Below are 22,456 nucleotides of genomic sequence, written 5' to 3' on the forward strand. Positions count from 1 at the left end.
TTGGCCACTACCCATGGACTGAGTGGAAGCGGATGACCGGAGAGCTATTTCGTTGTCAGGAATGTCTCCAACTCTCAGTAAGTCCTTGAGACATAAAGTGAATTGTGATCTGGCATAGAGTTGGTTTAAAATTCCTTCAGCAGTTCCAAGTCGGTGAAAACCATTGTCTGTCACACTCATAACAACTGCCAGCCTAACCTAACCTCCCCATGGCAGCAAAATATAAAACTTCAAAATGAAAATATAGCCTAAAGTTCCAAGTCGGTAAAAACCATCGTCGGTCACACTCATAACAACCGCCAGCATCTACCCTAACCTAACCTCCCCATGGCGGCAAAATTTAAAACTTCACAATGAAAATATAGCTGAAATAGTATTTGTCATTCTATATAATGCCTCGGTATTCTATACAATGCCTAGAGAAAGTATATAAAATATTAAAAAATAACAGGTAAGATTTATGAAAGCATGCTTGAGAAGATGCTAAGAAAAATTGAGGAAAAGAAACTGAGAAGAACAACCTAGATTCAGTCCAAATTTTCACTTTATGAGAGTTAAGTAATAAAAGGAACATAACAGATCACTTCAGTTTTGCAGATTTGGAAAAGGCATATGACAATGGTTTCAAGCGCAATGTTCAAAACAGTACGATTTTATGGTGGTAAACAGGACATTATAGGAGCAATACAAAGAGACTTCACTAACAGCAGATGATGTAGTTACAGGGGTAGAATATGAAGACTTAAATATTTTCAGGGAATCAGGGAAGACAGGATGGTGGGAGGAGTGCTGCTGATGATAGCGATGAATTGCAGTCAAAAAGAATAGGAAATGGGCAGGAGGGTGGCTGTTCATTTGAAGCAGTCTGGTGTGAGATCAAGGCCAGTAAGACAAAATATACAGTTGGCTGTTGATATAGACCAGGGAGCTCCATAGATGATCTGGAAGACATGCATCTGCAAATCAGTATGAGTACAGCTTGAGTGATTATTATGGGGGGCTTCAACTATGGACTATAGATTGAAAGGAAAAAAGATCACATGGCAGGAAGGAGTTGGAATTTATACACTTACTGAGAGATAATTACTTGAGGCAGGATATGATGGAGGGAACTAGGGGTGGGAGAGTATTAGACCTGGTCAAAGGATCAGAAGCACTATCCATAACTGACTGGCAGAAATGAACATAGTCTTGACTTGGGAGATTGTAAAACATGAGGAATATTTGTGAAGAAGGGGTTTATGTGGAACTACAAGGCAGGTGATTATGACAAGCGTAGGAGGAAACTTGAAGTTGTGCCATGGCATAAAACCCTGCATGGGAAGGATGTTAGTAGTGCTTGGGAGATAGTTAAGGGGCATTCTACAGGAAACAATATTAAATTGTATGCTAAGGTAAGGAGGGTTAATCAGGCAGGAGTTAGATGGGTCATTAAGCATGAGCCGCAGAAGAAGAAGAAAATGCTGTGGAGGTATATAAGGAGAAAGGTGACCAGTATGGCAAAGAAGGCAAACTCAGATTGCAAGAAGAATCTAGCCAAGCAGATCAAAGGAAATCCCAAAGAGTTCTTTCATTGTGTGGCAAGTAAGAGGAAGAATGACTCTGAGTGATGATGGTCACAAGCTGACAGAGTAGATAAATAGTTGAGTTACTGAGTGACCAATTTGCAAGGGTATATATCATACCAGTGACGTTACTGTTGTAATATATGTGACAGACACTGATGTGGTAACAGAGATGGATGAACTGGAGGTTGTTAGGACATTGCTGAATCTCAATGTAAATACAACTGTAAATAGATAGGATATCAGTGATGGTTTTGAGAGAACGTGCAAGGAAACTAGCCATACCTCTGACTAGGCTCTTTAAGTCAGCTCTTGTAGAGTTCCAAAGGAGTGGAAAGAAAGCAAAATAATTCCCTTGCATAAGGGAGGTTTTAAACTGCAGTAACAAATTACAGACCAATCAGTCTCAGCTGTAGTGGTAAAAGTACTTGAAAAATTGGTCAAAAAGAGAATTCAAGAATGGGTGGATAAAAATAGGATATCGTATGAGAAGCAACATGGCTTTGTAAAGGGTCAGCCAATGCCTTAGTAATTTACTAACTTTTTTTATAATAGAGTAACTGCTGAATTGGATAAAAGCAATGGTTACATTATGATTCTGCTGGATTTTGTAAAGACATATGGCAGAATACCACATGGAATTCTGGTATGCAAATTAAAACAATTAGGGATGGATATACCGGTTATGTGGATAAGAGAGTGACTGCTGAAAAGATATGAAATTTATTTTTGTAAGAAATTCAATTAGGGTTGTTTCTGTGCCTCTCCAAATTAAGAAAACATCATCTACACATCTCCACCAAACCAACGGCTTTGGGTTTAATTTGGAAAGGATGTCAGCTTCTAATTTTTCCATGAACAGATCAATGCAGGGAGGTAAAAAGGGACTGCTCATGGACAGTCACAGAAACAACCCTAATTGAATTTCTTACAAAAATAAATTCCTTCCACCAAAAAATACAGTTCACATTAGAGCTTGAAAAGCCAACTGCCTTTTCTAGATACACTAATCAAGAAACAAGAGGATGGACAAATCCAGCAAACCAACACACACTGGACAGTACCTGCACTTCAAATCGACTCACCATATTGCACAGAAACTCAGCATAATTCACATGCTTAAGAATAGAGTGACCAACATTATCTCAAAAGAAAAAGATCTCCTTGATGAACTCACTCTCATATCTCAGACCCTGGTAAACAACGGTTACCCAGAAAATATAATCAAAAAGATTCTTCATAGAAACCCTTCACAACAGCAACCTTCTGTAATGCAATATACATTGTCCATCATCATCTCTTATGCAGGTTCAGTGTCAACAAAAATTGCAAAACTCTGTAAGTCCTTCAACGTCAGAGTTGCTCTTAAACTGGTCAAGGCAATACACCAGATTTTAAGATCACCAAAGGATATTAATGCCTTCTTCAAATACGCAGGTGTGTTCAACATTCCATGTTCCTGTGGATTAAATTACAGGGCAAACATTGCGAAGCCTGGAAATTGGAAAAAAAGAACATGTAGGAGATGTGAACAACGACAGAACAGATACTTCAGAATCAGCCCATCACTTCTCGATCACTAACCGCACCACAGACTGGGATAAAAGCTCCAGGCCCTATATAGAAGAGGATTTTCGATGTAGAAACTTGAAAGAAGCTGCTATGGTACTCCGCTCTGGAGAAAATCTAAACAGAAATCAAGGAATGATTCTGAAAGACATCTGGAAAAGCCTAATAAGTTTGCTCATCTTACCAGAATTTCATTTCACTAAAAACTACATAAAGCGCTCAAAAAACAATGACTGATACACCACGTTCCATGCTTATGATGTTACGTGTCGGTTTAATTTATTTAATAGTGTTACTCCATTCTTTTTTACTAGCAAACGTTGAGTTCCATGTACCGTTACACATGTCCTGAATAAGCCAGACAGAACAGCTAGCGAAACTTGTAGACAATTATATATTTTTCAACAAAATCTCTGGTCAACTAATAAAGCCAAATATAAGTTCAAATAAGTTCAAGTTTAATATTCAATAAGTGACCAAATAAGCATAGAGATAACTTAGGTTCAATTAGTGCAATTCTATTTAATGTAGTTTATACATTTATACCAAATCACAATAAACATAGTCTAAATTCAGTTAAGGATCTTGCAAGAGTTGATTTTGAAAGACATCTGGAAAAGCCTAATAAGTTTGCTCAGCTTACCAGAATTTCATTTCGCTAAAAACTATATAAAGTTTTTAACAATGTGTGTGTGTGTTTGTGTGAAATAAGTCTGCAAAATGAATGACAATCATAAATCCACACAGAACTGAAACCCACTGATTGGAACAAACTGAGGTTTGGTCCAATCAATACTGGGTGAATACATGCTGGTTGCCCATTATTTTATATCAAATTTTAAATTAAAAACTTAATGTCTCTAGATGATCATGTATAAAAGGAGGAATGAAATAAACAGTGACTGTGCTAAAAAGAAGTAAAAGGTGATTACCTTAGAAGAAAAATTTGATATAATAAAATGATTTGAAAATGGTGATAGTAAAGTGAATAAAAGGCAGAGGTTTGGGAATGAATGAATTAATTGTATAATTTTTTTGGAATAAAGCAGACAAATTTGCATAAAGAAAAAGGTATAAAGTTCACCAAGTTCAAGTTTACAGACTGCCAGAAATAGAAGAATTGCAGTGATTGAGATGGGCATCTTTTATCAATCTGGATAAAAGATTGTAATAAAAAAAAAATTAATTCCACTTAATATAGGATGCAAAATCCCTTTGCATTAGCCCTTTTTACTGTAGTGAAAGGATATAGAACAGAAAATTGTATTGAAGCAAGAACTGAAGAAACTTTTACTACTAGTTCTGGATGGTTCGAGCATTTTATGAATTTAACAAAATTGCATAATGTTTCAATAACAAAGTGAATCTCCAAGCAGATAAAGAGAATGCAGCAAAGTTTCCAAATATTTTGAAAAAATAGTTGAAGAAGTCCACTTGTTTTATATGGAGCAGAAACCTGGAGTATAACAGACCTATTGAAAATAAAATCCTCACAAAAATTTTTGGACCTATAAGACATAACAGGCAAATGAAGAAGGCATAAAAACTATATGACTTTTATGCATCCCCACTTGGTGCTTAAGGGTCAAAGCTGTATAACTGAGAGGAGACCTCCACATAGCCTTTAAAGGAATGTGGAGAACCGACCAGGGCTTCTGACCTAATGTCCAATCCTCACCTTCTCGTGGTGCACCCTGTTGGGTATCTACTTTGATACTGAACGAACGAGGATGGGCTGGCAATTTGGGATTTAGCCGACCAAATTGTATTCTTATTGGTTAAACCAAAATAAAAAATGATGGTACAACATGAAAAATTTCATGCCGGCTGGGGCGTTGCCCGGTTAAACAAGGCCCCCGTTGTTTTCGCCAGGGAACCAGAGCGAACAGCGAAAAGTCAGCTACTGGAACAAATCTGAAAACAAACCTCAACTCAACATCAGAGTTAAAGATCGGTACTATCAACGTAAGAAGCCTGAATGGCAAAGAAATGGAGCTAGCTGAGAAATTAGATAAGTACCAGATCGACATAATAGGGGTGACTGAAACAAAAAAGACCAAAACTGGCGAGATCTTTCTGAGCAATAAATACAAAATGTTATATTCAGGCAATGACAATGAAGGAAAAGAAGGAGTAGCCATAGTATTCAACACAAAATACGAGGCTAATCTTCTTGAATGGCAGTCAGTCTCAAGTAGAGTAATGTGGGCAAATATGAGAATGGGGAACTGGACAATGAGACTTATTTGTGCCTATGGTCCCACAGAAGGTTCTACTAAGGTAGAAGTGGAGGAATTTTTTGACGCTCTAGAAAAAGCAACTGACACAATGAAAAAGGAAAAGTTGGTCCTTGTTGGGGATCTAAATAGCAGAGTAGAAAATGATTGTGAGACATACAAAAATATTTTGGGAAAATTTGGAGAAAAGAGCAAAGCTAATAATAATGGCAAATATCTGTTGGATTTCTGCTCAGGACATGGACTTATTATTACTAACACCATGTTCCAACATAAAAATGTGCACAAATTCACATGGAGAGAAGAGGCTAGGAATAAGAAAAGTCTCATTGACTATGTTATTGTTGATAGTGATGTTTTCTCCCTGGTGCAGGACACCAGAGTGTACAGATGATTTGAAATTGGAAGTGATCACTATTTAGTCTCGAGCAGGATAAAATTGAATTTCATATTGAAAAGAATAACATGTAAGAAAGTTTTAAAGCGAATAAAAGTTGAGCAGCTCTCAGATGTTAACTGTAGACTAAAATACAGAAAGATTATTGAAAAGAAAATGAAAGAGATTGAGAACAGGAATCAAACCTTGGAGATTCAGTGGCAAACTCTGAAGAAAACATTGATTGATTCTGCCAGAGAGGCATGTGGTGAGGTTGTGTGCAAGGATAAAAAAATCAGAACTCCCTGGTGGACACAGGAAGTTAAAGAGGCAGTGAAGGAAAAGAAGAAAGCGTATCAAAAGTTCCTGGCAAATAAGTCAGCTTTTACTCTTACAGAATACAGAGACAAATGTAAGAAAGCTAAACAGTGTGTAAAACTAGCTAAACAAAAGTCATGGGAGGACTTTGGCAAGAATATAGAAAATAAATATCAAGAAGGTGGCAAAATATTCTGGAGGTTGTTGAAGAAGTTTAGGAATGGAGGAAACAGTGTTGTAAAAGGAGTTAGAGATGATAAAGGTGACATGAAAACAGGAGAAAAAGATATCCTTGAAGTATGGAGTAATTACTTTGAAAAACTGCTAAATGAAACAAGCAGTGATGACAGCACAGTGATAAAAAACACTGACCAGGCATGCAGTCAGGAATACATATCCATACTTGAAGTAGAAAAAGCCATCAAAGGCTTCAAATGTGGAAAGGCAACAGGAGTAGATGATATTCGACCAGAAATGCTGAAGTATGGTGGTATAAAAGTCTAACAGTGGCTGCACTGCATAGTTCAGAAAGCCTGGACAGAGTGACGAATTCCCGATGATTGGAGTAGAGCTCTCATAGTACCCATATATAAAAAGAGAAATAAAACTGAATGTGAGAATTAAAGAGGTATTTCCCTACTGACTGTTCCTGGCAAGATCTATGCAAGTATACTTGAGAAACGATTGAGAAGAATTGTGGAAGAAAAGCTTGGTGAAGAACAAGCTGGATTCAGGCCAAATAGAGGCTGTCAGGATCAGATCTTCACTTTGCGACAAATAGTCGAGAAATCATGGGAATATAACAAATATCTGTATTTAAGTTTTGTCGATTTGGAAAAGGCATATGACAAGGTGCCAAGAGAGAAGCTATTCAATACGCTGCAGTTATATGGTGTCAATGGGGCATTATATCAAGCAATACTTAGTCTTTATTTGAGTTGTAAGTCTGCAGTTAGAATTCAAGGAAGTACAGGAAGATTGTTTAAAGTTAAATCTGATGTGAGACAAGGTTGTACATTATCCCCTCTGTTATTCATTATCTATATGGATCACATTATGAAGGAAAGTGGTATTAAACCTGATATCAAAATTGGAGATGTTAATGTCAGCTCTTTGCTTTATGTGGATGATGTTATACTTCTAAATAAATCCGCTACAAGTCTGCAAGATTCTTTGATTAAATTGAATAGCTGTTGTAATAGATATGGTATGAAGGTGAGCAATAAAAAGACAAAGACGATGAAAATAGGCAGAATCATTGAAAATGTCAACTGTGTTGTGAATGGAGAACCTGTGGAACAAGTAAAACATTTCAGCTACTTAGGCACAATTTTTACTGAAGATGGTAAATTAAATATAGAAATAGACAACAGAATCAGCAAAGCTGGTATGGTGGAAAGTCAATTGAATAAATTCATATGGAATAAGAGAGAAATTAGTCGGAACTAAATTAGCTGTATATAGAAGACAGTGTTCAAATCAGTTTTAACTTATGGATCTGAGAGCTGGGTCAGAAGTAAAACACTTGACCAAAGACTAGAGACCGCAGATATGAGAGTCCTGAGAAAGATTAGAGGCGTGAATAGATGGCATCAATGGCAATATCATATTAAAAATGAGGATATTAGGAAAGAACTTGACATTGTCAGCATCCAGGAATGCATTAGCAGAGCTAATCTCAGGTGGTATGGTCACTTGAATAGAATGGGAGAGGAAAGATTAGCAAAACAAGTGTTCTCTGCCATGTTGGCATGAAAACGACCCAGAGGAAGACCAAGATATAGGTGGATTGATACGGTACAATGTGCCTTAGACGATAGAAATATAATATCTGATAATGTTGGAGTCTTGACAAGTAACAGACTGATTTGGAGGAAAATTGTAGATAGGAAGTTAGTACTGATGTAATTTTTTCATGTAGTACTGTCATATCCTGTACACCCCATGAGGGTACATGGCAGGAATTTGATGATGATGATGATGATGCATCCCCACTTCTAACAGATGAAAATCAGAGCTTGCAGACTGAGATGGCTTGAACACGTGGAAAGAGTGGGTGAGGAGAGAATGGCTAAACAAGCATTTAAGATAGATAAGCCTTGATGGAAAGGTGTGACATGGTGGAAGTAGCATTGAGAAGATAACATCCATAAAGACTTAGCTGAGGTCTTTAGCTGGGAATGAAAGAAATTGGTACTTGCAGCAAAGAACCTTAGAGGTTCAGCAAGCTAAAGAAGAAACAGAATGAGGAGACTCTAGTGATAAACAAATATTAACTGTTGATGAAACAGGATTATTCTAGAAATAAATGCCTTTCACAACTTTTCTGGTGGAGAAAGAAATATCTCAACTTGGATATAAAGTGTCAGAAAAATCAAGTACCACTTTTATGAGGTAATGCTAAAGGAGAGTTCTAAACTGAAACCATATTACCATACTGTACACAGAATCTGAGAGGCTATAACCAACAATCACTACCAATCATTTGGAATGTAAATAAGAAATCTTGGGTGACCAGAAGCTTTTTTTTTGAAGACTGGCATAGAAGCTGCTCTTGTCTGTCAGTTGAACATTATTGACAAAATAATAATGTCTATTTTAAAGCTGTGATTTTGAATAACCATAGCCATCCCACTGAATTTGGTGACTTGAGTGAAAATGTGAAGGTGATATTTTTTTTATCAGCAGATACATCTTCATTATTACAGTCTATGGACTAAGGGAAGACTGCAGCTTTCAAGGTGCATTATTTATAAAGAACTTTTTGCACATGCAATTAAAGCTGACACTGCAGATGTTCATACATTACTTGAATTGCATTCCGAAGAAATTAGTAATGATGGCCTCCTTAGCTTTGTGCATACAAAGATGCAGATGCTGAAAATTGTAAGTAAATAAAAACATGCAGGTGAAAGAGATAACTATAAAAGAAATAATGCAATGTTAGAAATGTTCAAATAACAACTTATGGATGTTGATCATAAAATACTTTGTAAAAAATTTGCACTAATCATATGCAAAAAGTCTGCCCAAACTTGGAGATAGCTTTTATCTGCAATCATCACAATCATCTACAATCATGCAGAGAAAAAGAAAGATGGTTCAAATTTGTGGAAATATTTCTCAACCAAGTACATGTCATTCATTTTCTATTGTAATAAACTTTTAATTATTATGATTATTTAACTTTTACAGTTATATTGCAATTAAAAAATGGTAAGAAAACTTAGCAAATATTTTTAAAGTCCATGAATCAGTTATAATTTTTCATACTGAATATGATATATGATTAGTGCAAATTTTTTTACAAAGTATTTTTTATGAACAACACATTGACTGTGTTAATTACTGAACTTTGTTAATCTTTTCAAAGCTGACAAATTCATTTCTCCAATAAAAGCACATATTTACATAATAATGTTCAAATAAAAATCTCTGATTTGAAGCTAGCATTCTTCTTCCTAAAATATATATACTTGTCCTACCTCAGCAGACATAGAACAAGTGAAAGGCTTATCATAAATCACATTGATTCCGAAAAACATCAATAAAGAATCAACTTTTGCGGAGAACTCTAACTTGGCAGTTTTGTTTAAACAGTTCTCCCATTTTCAAGAAAGTTTCCTATGGCTGTCTCAAGATATTGTTTCCTTATTGTCTCCAATATATGTAATGCATTATTAAGAAGAAAGTATGATGTTCCTCACTTAAAGTATAATGTTTTATCTTCAATTCAAATTAAATGCTAGAACATCTCAGTATGGTCAAAAAGTGGCATCAGTAGTCCAATTACTAAAGGAATTGCTCCAAAACTGTATTACAGTTTATCCTTGAAACCAATACTTAGTGAATCCGTTTTAGATTTATAACTTCTAGTGGTCATACACAGTTTGAAAGAATCTATTGGTCTCTTTTTTCATTCCTACATTTTCTACTCTATCCTCTCACATTCAGAGCTGTTGTTAACGAGTTGTGCTGTTTCCAGTTGTCCATGCTTGCAATACAAACTGCTAGTTAGGTTTTGCTAAAAGACCCCAGGGCACTGTACTTTCACCTATCCATTGAAGGAAATGAAATGTGCAAGATATTTTCAGGTAAGAAAAATAGTTTAGTTGTGTGGTTTCAGTCTATTAAATTAAATGAATGATAGGTTCTTAATATTTACTGAAGAATAACTCTTCAGTAAACTTTGCAAATGTCTTAGGACACACTTTTGCTGACCATCACAAAGCATCACTGAAGTTTAGCAATACATCATAACTAAGTTAAGTAACAAAGTTGTTTGAACAAACAACTTTCAATCTTACAAAATAATTCTGTTAACAAATAAATTAACAATGATTTTGTAAATATAATAAAATGAGTTGCTGATTTCCTCTTTAGTCATTCAGTGCAAATTGTGGTTAATGGCTTCCTTTCTTCAGCTTTTCCAACCAATGCTGGAAGACCCCAGGGCACTGTACTTTCACCTATTCATAAACGATCATCTATCACTAATTTCCAATTGTATCCAGTTTTGCAGATGCTACTATACTCCATCTTTTCATTTGACAAATCATGCAGGACCACACAACTTAAGCTACAAGATCTTCCATAATCAATTCCTTAAAAACTAATCTTGATATTTCATTAGCGTAAGGACAATTTTGTCAACTTCAATGCATTGAAACACAATCTTACCCTTTTCATGTAAGAAAGCCCATACCTTACTTTCCTTCACCTCTGATAATACCCAGATTCCCATGCAAGATCAGATATCTCTCCTTGGATAGATTTACAATTCTAGCCTCTTTTGACATAAGTATATAAAATCCACAGAATCCTCCATATTCAAAAAAATAAGTGTGCTTTTCCATTCAACTCATAATACTGTATAAATCCCATATCCATCCTACCTTAGAATACTGTTCTTATGTATGGCATGGTGCACCAAAAGCTTCTATAAATATACTGATACTGTCAGGAAGAGGGCAAATCAGTTAACTGGTAACCTCTTTCACACATACACACAGACTTACTCTAGTCACTATCTCAGAGACATGTTTCCACTCTGTACTTTTCCTACAGGTATTTTTATGGGTCCTGTTCTATCCAACTGCAGCAGAGAAGTGGCTGGCAAGGTGCATTATAAGCAATTTAATTTCTCATGGGCAATAACTTAACCCAAAATAAGAAATAAACAAGGAATATCGTCTTTCTCTTAAGCTACCACTTAAGAGAAAGATGATATTCCTGATTCCTAATCCACAGGACCACATGCTGTGTGGTCTACAAAAATAATCTCTTATAGTGCAGTAGTGAACATCCATACATTGCCGAAACCAGGAAAATATCACTAGTAGAAAATTAACTGAATAAATTAAATGGTTCAAAAAAAGGAGAAGACTATAATGTAATGTTGAGGGAAGGGGGGGGGGGTATCAAGTGATTCAATAATCATTTGTTCCCCACTGGCCACTGATAACTTTAAAGTTACTTATATCTAGAAACAATATAAAGAAGGAATATCTAAACATATAACTAGTGAACAGAAATGAAGTAGATAAAATGTGATAAATACTGCAAAGATTGCCTACGATAAAGTCAAATAAATCCTGGATAAATAATGAGATTTTGCAACTCTGTGAAGAAAAAAAAGAGAAATTAAGAGCAAAGTTCATTATAAAGTTCACAAACTATTGACAGACTGTGTAAGAAAGCCAAAGTTAATTCTAGCACAGCAGAAATATGTACAGAAGCATCGAAAAGCATCACTATAAAATAATTTATAAAACAGTACAAGAACTAATAATGAACTATAAATCTATATCATCATAATGAAAAACACTGATTACATATTATTTGCTTTATATCTCAATTAATATGTAATCAGTGTTTTTCATTATGATGATATAGATAAAAGAGATCAAACTTTTTGTGAGCTCTCCTCACCTCAAAAGATAAAGAAAAACATTAGAAATAGAAGTAAATCATACAAATAATCAAATAAAACACCAGGAACTGATAATATCTCTTCAGAAGTGTTTAAATAAGGGGGGAATAAACCTTCAAAGAAGATTTTATTATAATTATTACCTGAGACGTCCAGGGAGTCAACAACTCATCGAGGGAGGCTATAAATCAAACCAGCTGTCATACCTTCACTTAAATTCATTCACACTAGATGCACTCACTACCCCTAGAGACAAACTATTCCACTCACTCACTGCACTATAAAAGAAAACCCTAGCTCTTACCCCTTTCTTGACTGTGAACAAACTTAACTTCCATGAATGCCCCCTGTGTTCTCTCCCCACCTTCCATATAACGAAAAATTTCATCCGACGATGTCCTATATCACCCATTCAAAAATTTATACACCTCTATCATATCACTCCTCTTTCTCCTGTTAACCAGAATCTGTAATCCACATACTCACAATCTGTCCTCATAATCTAAATCCCATAATCTGGATATAATCTTTGTAACTCTTCTTTGTACCCTTTCCACAACTTCTTTATCCTCTTGGGATCTGGGAGACCAAATCTGCACACAATAATCCAGGTGTGGTCTTATCAAAGCCTTATAAAGAGGCAAAATGACTTTCTTATCCTTAGATGTCAAGGTTTGCTTTGATTATGCTGAATTGTATTTGCAACTTTTGCTATGTGACCTTTGAACTTCAAATTCCTATCCACTAATATGCCAAGATACCTTGTCTCCTCGGTTTCTTGTAGCATAACTCTGCTAATATAATATGCTGCTGGAAATCTCATAACTTTACACTTACTAACATTAAACTGAGCTCATTTTCGTTTGCCAAAATTTCTAGCCTATTCAAATCCTTTTGTAAGTGATGAATAATCATTAGCATCCCAGATTGCCCTGACTATCTTTGCATCATTGCCAAACAATTGTACATCTGATGTTAGACTCAGTCTGATGTCATTAATGTATAGATTGAACAATAATGGCCTAAGGACTAAACCCTGAGGTATACTACTGATAACCTTAAATCAGGCAGATTCACATCCACTGATCCAAGTCAAGAGTTTATATTATAATCCAATATTCTCCACTTTACGCAACAGCTTTTTGTGTGGTATCCTATCAAATGCCTTAGAAAAATCCAATATTATCAAAGTGTATCCATTCCCTCCTTTATCCAACTCAGCTGTAACAACGTTATAAAATATGAGCAAATTGCTAAAATGTGACATCCTTTAGTAAACCTATGCCGCTCCTCTGGGCCGATTGGGAAAAAGTTATTAGTGGGGTCCCAAAATATTTGCAAAAAATATTTTTTTTATTGAAAAATCACATAATTTTATTAAACATAATTTACAAACTATTTCCTATTGCTTTTATCAAAAATAATTAATAATTCTATTATAGAATAAAATAATGCTATTATCAAATTTTCTTACAAATTTGAAAGTGTGGGGTCCCTCTGAGCATGGGTCCTCAGTCTGAGGCCTGACAAACCAACATCTGAAACAGCCCTGCTGCTCCTTGCAGAGCGTAGTTTGTTTTTTTACCCATTTCTGTATGCGAGTTCTTACCAACTTCTCTAAAATCTTCACTCCACGCCAAAGATACTGATAGGACAGTAGTTAGACACAGTGTTTTTGCACCACCCTTGTACAATAGAACTATCACATTGCAAAGATGCAAGAATTATTGACCAGTAATTTCACTGTCATACACTATATATAAAATTATTAGAATTCTGCAAAATTGAATAACCAAGAATATGAATAGAATATATACCGTTATATGTAAATTAATTTAACATTTAATATTAATGCAAAACAGAGTTAATTATAAACAACAGCCAAGACCTTACCCCTGATATATGATTTTTGGAAATCAATGGGCAAGCATCACTTAACATTAAAAAAAGTTCCCTTAAGTAGTGACTAGAATTTAATTTTTAATTCTTTCTTCTGGATGAAGCGTATCAATATGGTTACTGAGGCTAAGCAGTGTCTGAATTTTTTTTTTAAATTGTATATTTCCAGATGTTTTGCACAGAGCCATTTGAAATATTGTATGGAAATTCCCTGTTTTTAATTCTTTGTTTCATAAAAATCTTAAAAATTTTAGATTAAAAAAAAACTTGTAGGGCATAAAGAAATTACAGATTCGAATACATAATAATATGTTAAAAAGTAAATGCTTACTTATTTGATATTCTAGCTGGTTTACCATCAGCACCAACACCAGCTAATTTTCTGCACCGGAAATTCTCATAATGGACATTATTTGTTACATCCTTTAAATCCTGCATATGTGTCCTGGAATGAAAGAGATTTTTGGTAAACTATATTCAAAGATGTACAAACTACATAATAAGGATTAATTATTATATATAAGTATGTAAAGCAACATTAGTAACAAATCTTACATATCTTGTATAAATTAAATGCAATACCAATGTTCTTTTTATTGTACTACCATCAATTTATATGGAATTTATTTATTTATGCATATGGCTTTGTAAAACTGACAAGTGAAATGTACAATCACAATATCCAGAAACCAATGATGAAAATCTTAACATGTAAAAGTTCACTACATAAAAGGCACGAACTGCATTCCAAGTCTGCCTTTTTTTTAAAAAAAAAAAGCAAAAGTAATCTGTTATAATCAAGTCAGAGAAAATTATCATCCTACTGCACCAAATATGACAAGACTGCATGTTCTCTCAACGCATCACAACACAAATGTAGCTGTATCCAAGGTTTTATTAGAGAGCAGTTGTGACTTTTGTGAAATCTTGAATCATTAGAGAAAACCCATTTCACTTTGCATCGTTATCTTCTAGTGGGAGGAGGAGTTCTGCTGATACTTCGACGAGGACTATGAGAATAACATCTTCGTGGTGAACAGGAACAGGACCTTGAATCTTCTATTTCCTCCATACCTACCACCACCATACCAACAACAGGTCAATGTCCAGACTGGAAAGCCAATCCAAGGCCTCATCCGTCATCTTGTGGATGTCCTGTAAGCCACCACTGTGAAATTGGTGCCTTGGGCAATCGTTCATAATATGAGTAATTGTCTGAGCCACAGGAGAACAATCACAATAAGGGTGGTCGCACAGCCCCCATTTATGTAGTAGGTAGCCACATCTGCCCTGGTTAGTTCTGATCCTGTTGATTGATGACCAAATCTTCCTAGGAAGAGCAAAACCAGGCTGCAGAGCACAGGGATCTTCTACCAGGAAGTGTTTGTTGGCAGATTGTTGGACCAGTATTCTCTCCACATGTCAGGTGTTGATGGCAGGGTAGCTGAAGAGAGTTCGTCCATGGCCCAGAGAGGCTTTCTAGATTTTAGGTGAAGACCAGGTGGATTTATAAGAGTCTGGTGTAGGGGCAGGAGTGGGTTGCTCATTGCTTTATTAAATTCTTTAAACGAGGCTTGTCTTCTCCATATGCTTGGTGGAGCAATGTTAGATAGACAGGCAACCAGGAGAGAGGGGTGCTTCTCACTGTCCCACTAATTTATATGGTATAAACAGTAGTGGGGAAAGGAGTTAATAACCAGGTTAAGCAGCCAACAATATGCTGGAGATGGGGTAGGAGGAAGTAATTCATTGCTCTTTTAGCAGTGATTCTTCCTGTTTCAAAATAATCGTAAGCTGAATAATTGCACATCACCAACATATCAAACAGTCACATATAAAGTTATGTGCATGTGTGTGCACACATATGCACCTCGAATAGTATTTCGATAGCAGCACCCATGAAAAAAACATTGATTGATTTAGCCAGAGAAGCATGTAGCAAAGTTGTCTGCAAGGATAGAAAAATCAGAACTGCTCCATAGTGGACTCAAGAAGTTAAAGAGGCAGTCAAGGAAAAGAAGAAAGCATATTGAAAGTCCCTGGCAATTTGATCCACCATTCATTCTTTAAATTCACCTTTAATTGAACATGACCAAGATTGTAATATCCGTATACAAGATTATTTACATCCCATGAAAAATAAAAAATACAAACAAAAACATACTAGCAACATCATCAAAAATTAACCCACTCCAATATCTTTACATGCCATACAGTTAGAACACTTCATTATTGTTTCCAAGAAAATGAAAACCATACAGTGCTCAGAACCTCTAACAATAAGAACCAATCAGTATGCTATAAAAATGCAAATATCCTCTTATCTCATCCTCTTGGCAATTAAATAACACAAACTACTCCCCCTTCCCACCACTCTCAAACCAACCAAACTCTAAATAAAAAATTTCCATTTTCTATTTTTATTTATTTATTTTGGCCTTTCTCAAAGTATGGTTCACAGCTCACCAGTGGGCTGCTTAGTTCATCTGGTGCAACATGAGAGAATTTTATTAGTAAATATGTATCTTTCTTAAATCTTAGTTTGTAAATTTTTAGATATAGTTTAAGATATGATATAATAAAAATCCCATTCATAAAAAAAGCAATTTTGGATTTTTCATTTAACTTCACTATAATAAAATGCACCCAAAAGTAAAAGATGGACAAATGAGAAGAGACCTGCAAATAGCCTTTTAAGAAATGCAAAGAACCAATCAAGGCATCTGACCTAACATCCAATACTCACCTTCTCACAGTGCACCCTGTTTAGAATCCACCTGAATGAACACTGAATTAATGAGGATGGGCTGGCAATTTGGAATTTAGCTGACCAGATTGTTTTTCTTATTAGTTTAAACAATAATGCAACATGATGGTACAGCATGACAGAACTTCATGCTGGCTGAGGCAGTGCCCAGTTAAACATTCCTCTGTCCTCATTCTTTCCATCAGGCAACCAGGCAAAGAGTGAAAAGTTAGTTACTGGAACAAATCCCAACTCAATGTCAGCAGAGTTAATGGCATAAGTGGAAAAGAAATTGAACCAAATTTTCATTTAAAGAAAAATAGGGGAGAAGCCAATGGAATACAACAAAGATTTGCATTTAAGTTTTGTAAATCTGGAAAAAGCATATGACAAGGTGCCAAGAGAAAGCTGTTCAAAATGATACAAGAAATATTTAGTTTATATTTAAGTTCTAACTCAGCGGTTAGAATTGAAGGAGATATAGGAAGGTGGTTTGATATAAAATCAGGTGTGAGACAAGGGTCTCACACAGGATTTACACTGTTATTCATCATATACATAGATCACATAATGAAGGAAAGAGGTAATTATTAAACCTGATATCAAAATTGGAGAGGGTAATCCCAGCTCTACTTTATGCAGAATCCAGGATTCCTTTACTAAACTGAATAGCTGCTGTGATCAATTTCTTATGAAAATCAGCAATAAAATCATAAAGCAATTAAAATAGGCAGAAACACTGAAAATGTCAACTGCATCTTGAATGGAGAACCTACAGGCAAGTGAAACATTTCACCTATTTGGGTGCAATTTTTAGTTAAGTAGACAAATTAAATATACAAATAGACAACAGAATAAATTTGTATGGAATAAGAAAGAAATTAGTCAAAATATCATGTTGGAGGCTTAGTGGATTGTATACAGCACTCAGAAAGGATTAAAACAGAATTTAATACTTCCTATATTTCATCTCAGTCACTGAGACATCTTCAGGAATTACAAAAAAACTAATGTAACATATACACAAATAACACACAATACTAAAGTCCTATTTAGGTGGAGTGCCCTCTAAAGGCAGTTATAGGTGGCCTGGAATGTAGGGTGGGATCTCTGATGGTAAGTGTTTCCCAAATCATAGGAAGCTTAATGCAACCATATTTATTAAGATTTGGTTGATTTCTGAGAGCTGCTGCTGCTGATTCCAAAAATAGTCTCTCTTTTTTGAATTTGTTGTGGTGGAGCATGGTGGTTTTTTCCCATGAGATCCTGTGGGTTGTATCTAAGACATGGTCAGCCAGGGCTGACTGCCCATAGTTGTGGTTGCAGATGTATGACTTGTGTTCTTCCAGGGGGATGGTTGCTGATCTGCCTGTCTGTCCAAAGTATGCCAGCTTGCAGGAACAGGGTACTTTATAAACTCCATGCACTGAGAGAGGAGGGAGCTGATCTTTTGTAGAACGGATAAGGGTAGCAAGTTTGCAGTGGGGCTTAAATGCTGCGTGTAGGTTATGCTTTTTTAAAATCTTGGCTATTTTTTCAGATGTGCCATGGATGTAAGATATGGTGATGGCATTTCTAAACTCTTTCTGAAGAGACCAGGAGAGGAACTGGTTATTTTTTTAATACTGTGATCGCTGTAGCCATTGGAAAGTGTTATGTATGTGGTCAAGCTCATTTGTAAGGGCGGTTCACTGGAACAAAGATTGTGGGCTCTCTTGGTTAGAGTTTTAATAATGCCATATTGTTGAGTGGGGTGGTGTGGGAGAGTTTGTGAATGTGCCTGCCTGTGCGTGTGTGTGTGGGAGGGTTTCTACATACAGCGAAGGATAGTGCAACGTTAAGAAGGCTTGTAACTAAGGTGTCTAAGAAGGGTAAACAATTGTTCTTTTCCTTTTCCATCATAAACTGGATTCTTGGATGTAGGCTGTTGAGGTGGCTGAGGAAGGAGTCTAATGTGTCTGGGCCATGAGGCCAAATAGAGAACACATCATATCCTAGCCAGATAGAAGGTTTGAGAGGGGGGGGGACCCATGGCTGTTCCCTCTATCTGCTTGTAGATTTTGTTCTTCCAAGAAAAATAACCAGAATTGATGGCAAAGGAAAAGAGATCTAAGATGTCAGAAGGAAAAACGTTTTCTAAGAGTGGGTTTCAATTAAGGGAATATTGGTAAACAATGAGGAGATGTCAAAGCTTACCAATATGTCTGTGTTATTTAAGGTTAAATTTTCTATGAGGGTTTTAAAATGAGTAGAGTTTTTATATAGGATGTGGAAAGTCCAGTGAGGGGGGGGAGGGTCAGAGAGTTGGCCAGCTGTTTTGACAGTTTGTAGCAAGGTACATTAGTGGCATCTACTATATATAGGTCTTAGTGGAGAATTGGGTTTGTGGATTTTTGGTAAATGTATATTCATTCACCTATTATCCACTAATTTTAATTAAAATTAGCTTAAGTAGAGAAGTGCATCAGGGTGATGTCTTATCGCATAATCTCTTCACATCTACTCTGGACAGCATCATTTGAAAAACTGACATGAAAGGTGGAATAAACATCGATGATGAAATATTAAATATTCTATTATTTGCCGATGATGTGATATTAATATCTCACTCCCTCGAACTCTTAGAATCAATGCTGAATGACATAAGTCAAAAATGCCAAATAATTGGATTTGAAATACATCCAGACAAAACAAGATGGATGAAAAATGAATACTGTAAAGATTATACAATTACTCTAGAATCCCACGCCATTGAAAAAGTAGAAGATTACATCTACCTCGGACAGTCCATAAAAATGAATATCAAATGAAATAGCAAGGAGAAAAAGAGCTGCTTGCATGGCCTTCAACAAAATAAAATCAACAATTACCAACCAAAACATAGATATAGAAATAAGAGCCCATCTTTTCAATACACATCCTATCAGCATTAACTTATGGCAGTGAAACATGGAACAAAACTTCAAAAGAAGAACAAAGCTTAATAACAACTCAATGTGCAATATAAATAAAATAGACCATGTAAAACAAACAGAAATCAGGAAGAAGTCTGGACTCAAAGATGTAAGAAAAGCAATCTACAACAACAAAAGTAGATGGGCAGGACATCTAACCAGAATGAGAGACAACAGATGAACAGTCAGAGTAACAAATTGGTATCCGATGGAAGACCGACCTTAAAGCGGAAAAGATCCAATGATCAAGAAAGTAGGAAGAAAATGGAGAAGAAAGGCTCAAGACAGGAATAGGTAGACTCTTTACGACCTGCAGTCAGGGACAAATCCTGACTGAAATCACAGGTCCATTGAGGTAATCCATTTGATTTCTACCTGATTTATTTTTTGAACTTTCGGGACACAATCTGATATCGCATCATTTAAGTATTGTTTAAATGCTTCCCATGCACTGTAGATATTCTTTCCATCCAGCAACCAATCCCATTCTACTGAATTCAGTATACTCCTCAGTTGGTCATAATTTCCTGCTTTGTAATTCGGCATGTAACCTTTTCTGAATGGAACATTTGTAAACTTAGTCACTTCCTAAGTGAGTACCGCATGATTGATCACTGTCACCAACCGGAGGCAGAATAGTTATATCTTTAACTGGAACGCCTTCTGATACTATAATCAAATCTAACTCTCTTTGACCTTGAGTTACTTCCGTCACATGCTGCTTGAAGAAGTTGTCCCACAACAGCTCAATAAATGCATTTCATTCTTCTCACGAGATTCTACTGCTATCCAATCAATATTTCAATAATTAAAGTCTCCCATTATGATTACTCTTTTTGAGCTCATCTTTTCTATTTGGTGATGCATTTCTTCATCACTAGCAACAGATCCACCAGGTCTGTAACAACACTTCACCATGTAATTGATCTTAGATTCCGCCTAACACCAGATGGCTTCAAACTCACTCCCACATGAAATACTGTTAGTAGTAGTACTACAATAGATCTCAACTTTAACTGGATTCAAGTCATCTGATATCATCATCAGTATGCCCCCTCCTCTCCTATCCTTCCTAAAAATACTGTACCCTTTATGCTTGATACCAGTTAGCATATCTGATTCTGATAGGTCTCACTAATGCCTACAATCTGAGGTCCCAACATATTGACCAAGGCAACAAACTCTACCCCTTTGTTACTGATACTACTAGCATTCGTGTACAGACACAATAATCTTCCTGAATGTACTTTGTATACTCTTGTCTGCAGTCTGCATGACACAGTTGAACAACTTGCAGATCTCTATTCTTCCCTAGTGCCTTATATATGTAGACATCTTTGCACATGTTTAATGGGTTCGAACTGGACGAACGCAAAGTCAAAATCATTATCTCATCATCAACATTTCCATGATAAAGTCCATTCCCATCATTAACACAGTTGTATAACATTGTAACTCTTACATTCACAGTTTCATCATTCCTCCCTTTATAATTTAGTTTCCCTAACTCTGTATAAGGTCTCATATTATCTAGGTATGTCTAATTTATAACTATTTCAAATTTTAAATTAATAAATAACTTATTATTACAATGTCTACTAGGTGATAAAAAAACGGTTTAGCTCCATTAACAAATGCTTAGCTTTTACTTATTGTCAGAAGTTTATTTTCCAAACTTATCCCTTTGAGCTTGTATAATAATCTACACATGAAATCTTGTCAAATACCTTGGCAAAAGTTGGAAGTATCATGGTATAACCTTTCCCCTTATTCAACTCTGCTATCACTATTACAAAACATGAGCAGATTGTTAAAACATGACTTTCAAAATAATGTGGTTTTCTACAGATTATCGCAATGATGTCTATACACCTTCAGATGCAATTCCTAACAAGACTTTCCAATATGTTGGTGACCATCTCTGAGATACTTACTGATCTATCATATGTTGCATCAGTCTTATATTCACTACATGTACAATGGAATTATCTTGAGTGTGTTGAGACTCAAGTTGAATAACCAAATAAGGAGCACTGCTAAGTGTTTTGATTCCTTCAGCATCTGTGCCAATATCCAAGTCATGTATCTGAGTGAAGCTCTTGAAACAGCTTCAAAACTTCTAGTTTATCTAACTCTATGCTTTTGTCCAGTTCTCCCCGAGTATCTAGAGAGCTAATAGGTCTGCCTGGAATATATATCTTACTAAAGTGATCATTTACCAACTTAACTTTAACAGCTATTTTCTTGCTCATGTGACACTTTTCTCATTCACATTCATTAAGGTTATTCTTCCATGGTCATTCTTACTTTTATTTGCTTAATAACAAAATCTTTAAGATTTCCTTTGATCTGTTTGACTTCTTTTCAAAATCCGATTTTATTTTCCTTACTACTGCCACCACTCTCCTAACCTAGTCTTCACAGCACTCCAGTTTCATCATTACTCTTCTCACAATATGAGATTAATAATAGCCTCTTGTTATGTAGGTATCCAACCATTTGAGTCCCAAGTGATTAATTATCTTAACTATGGGGACACAGTCAGATATAGCTTTCTTCAGGCACATTTCGACTAATTCCCTAATAAATTCATCAAACTGCCTTCTCAGTTTATCAAGATTGCTTGCCTTTTGAATGAAATAGGATGATCTGTTTCAGTGAAATGTTGTCATCCAATTTCAGTATCAACTCTTTCTCTCTCTCTCTCTCCTTTTTTGTTGACTTGGAAAGCTATCTGATGTCATCAAATAGCAAAACAGGACAGTGAAATGCAAAATGTAGTGACTGCTATGTTTCACAGTGTATATTCCAAGGATTTACTTGAGACTAATGCAGATAATATGTAAATCTACCGCAAAGA

At 35.7% G+C, this 22,456-nt stretch overlaps 1 protein-coding gene across 3 annotated transcripts in view; it reads right to left on the reverse strand.

Annotated features, from left to right (window-relative positions):
• The window catches only part of LOC150103585 (septin-7-like), a 210,644-nt gene that overhangs the window by 66,264 nt on the left and 121,924 nt on the right, over positions 1-22,456 (reverse strand). For all 3 annotated transcript variants that reach the window (XM_090398309.1, XM_090398311.1, XM_090398308.1), the window contains exon 10: positions 14,228-14,341. In XM_090398309.1, coding sequence (XP_090254435.1) covers positions 14,228-14,341 — 114 coding nt within the window. The remainder of the gene's footprint in view (positions 1-14,227; positions 14,342-22,456) is intronic.

This window comes from Typopeltis vanoorti, chromosome 9, assembly GCF_054136105.1.
Source record: "Typopeltis vanoorti isolate ZY-2024b chromosome 9, IOZ_Tvanoo_1.0, whole genome shotgun sequence".
Taxonomy (NCBI): Eukaryota; Metazoa; Arthropoda; class Arachnida; order Uropygi; family Thelyphonidae; genus Typopeltis; species Typopeltis vanoorti.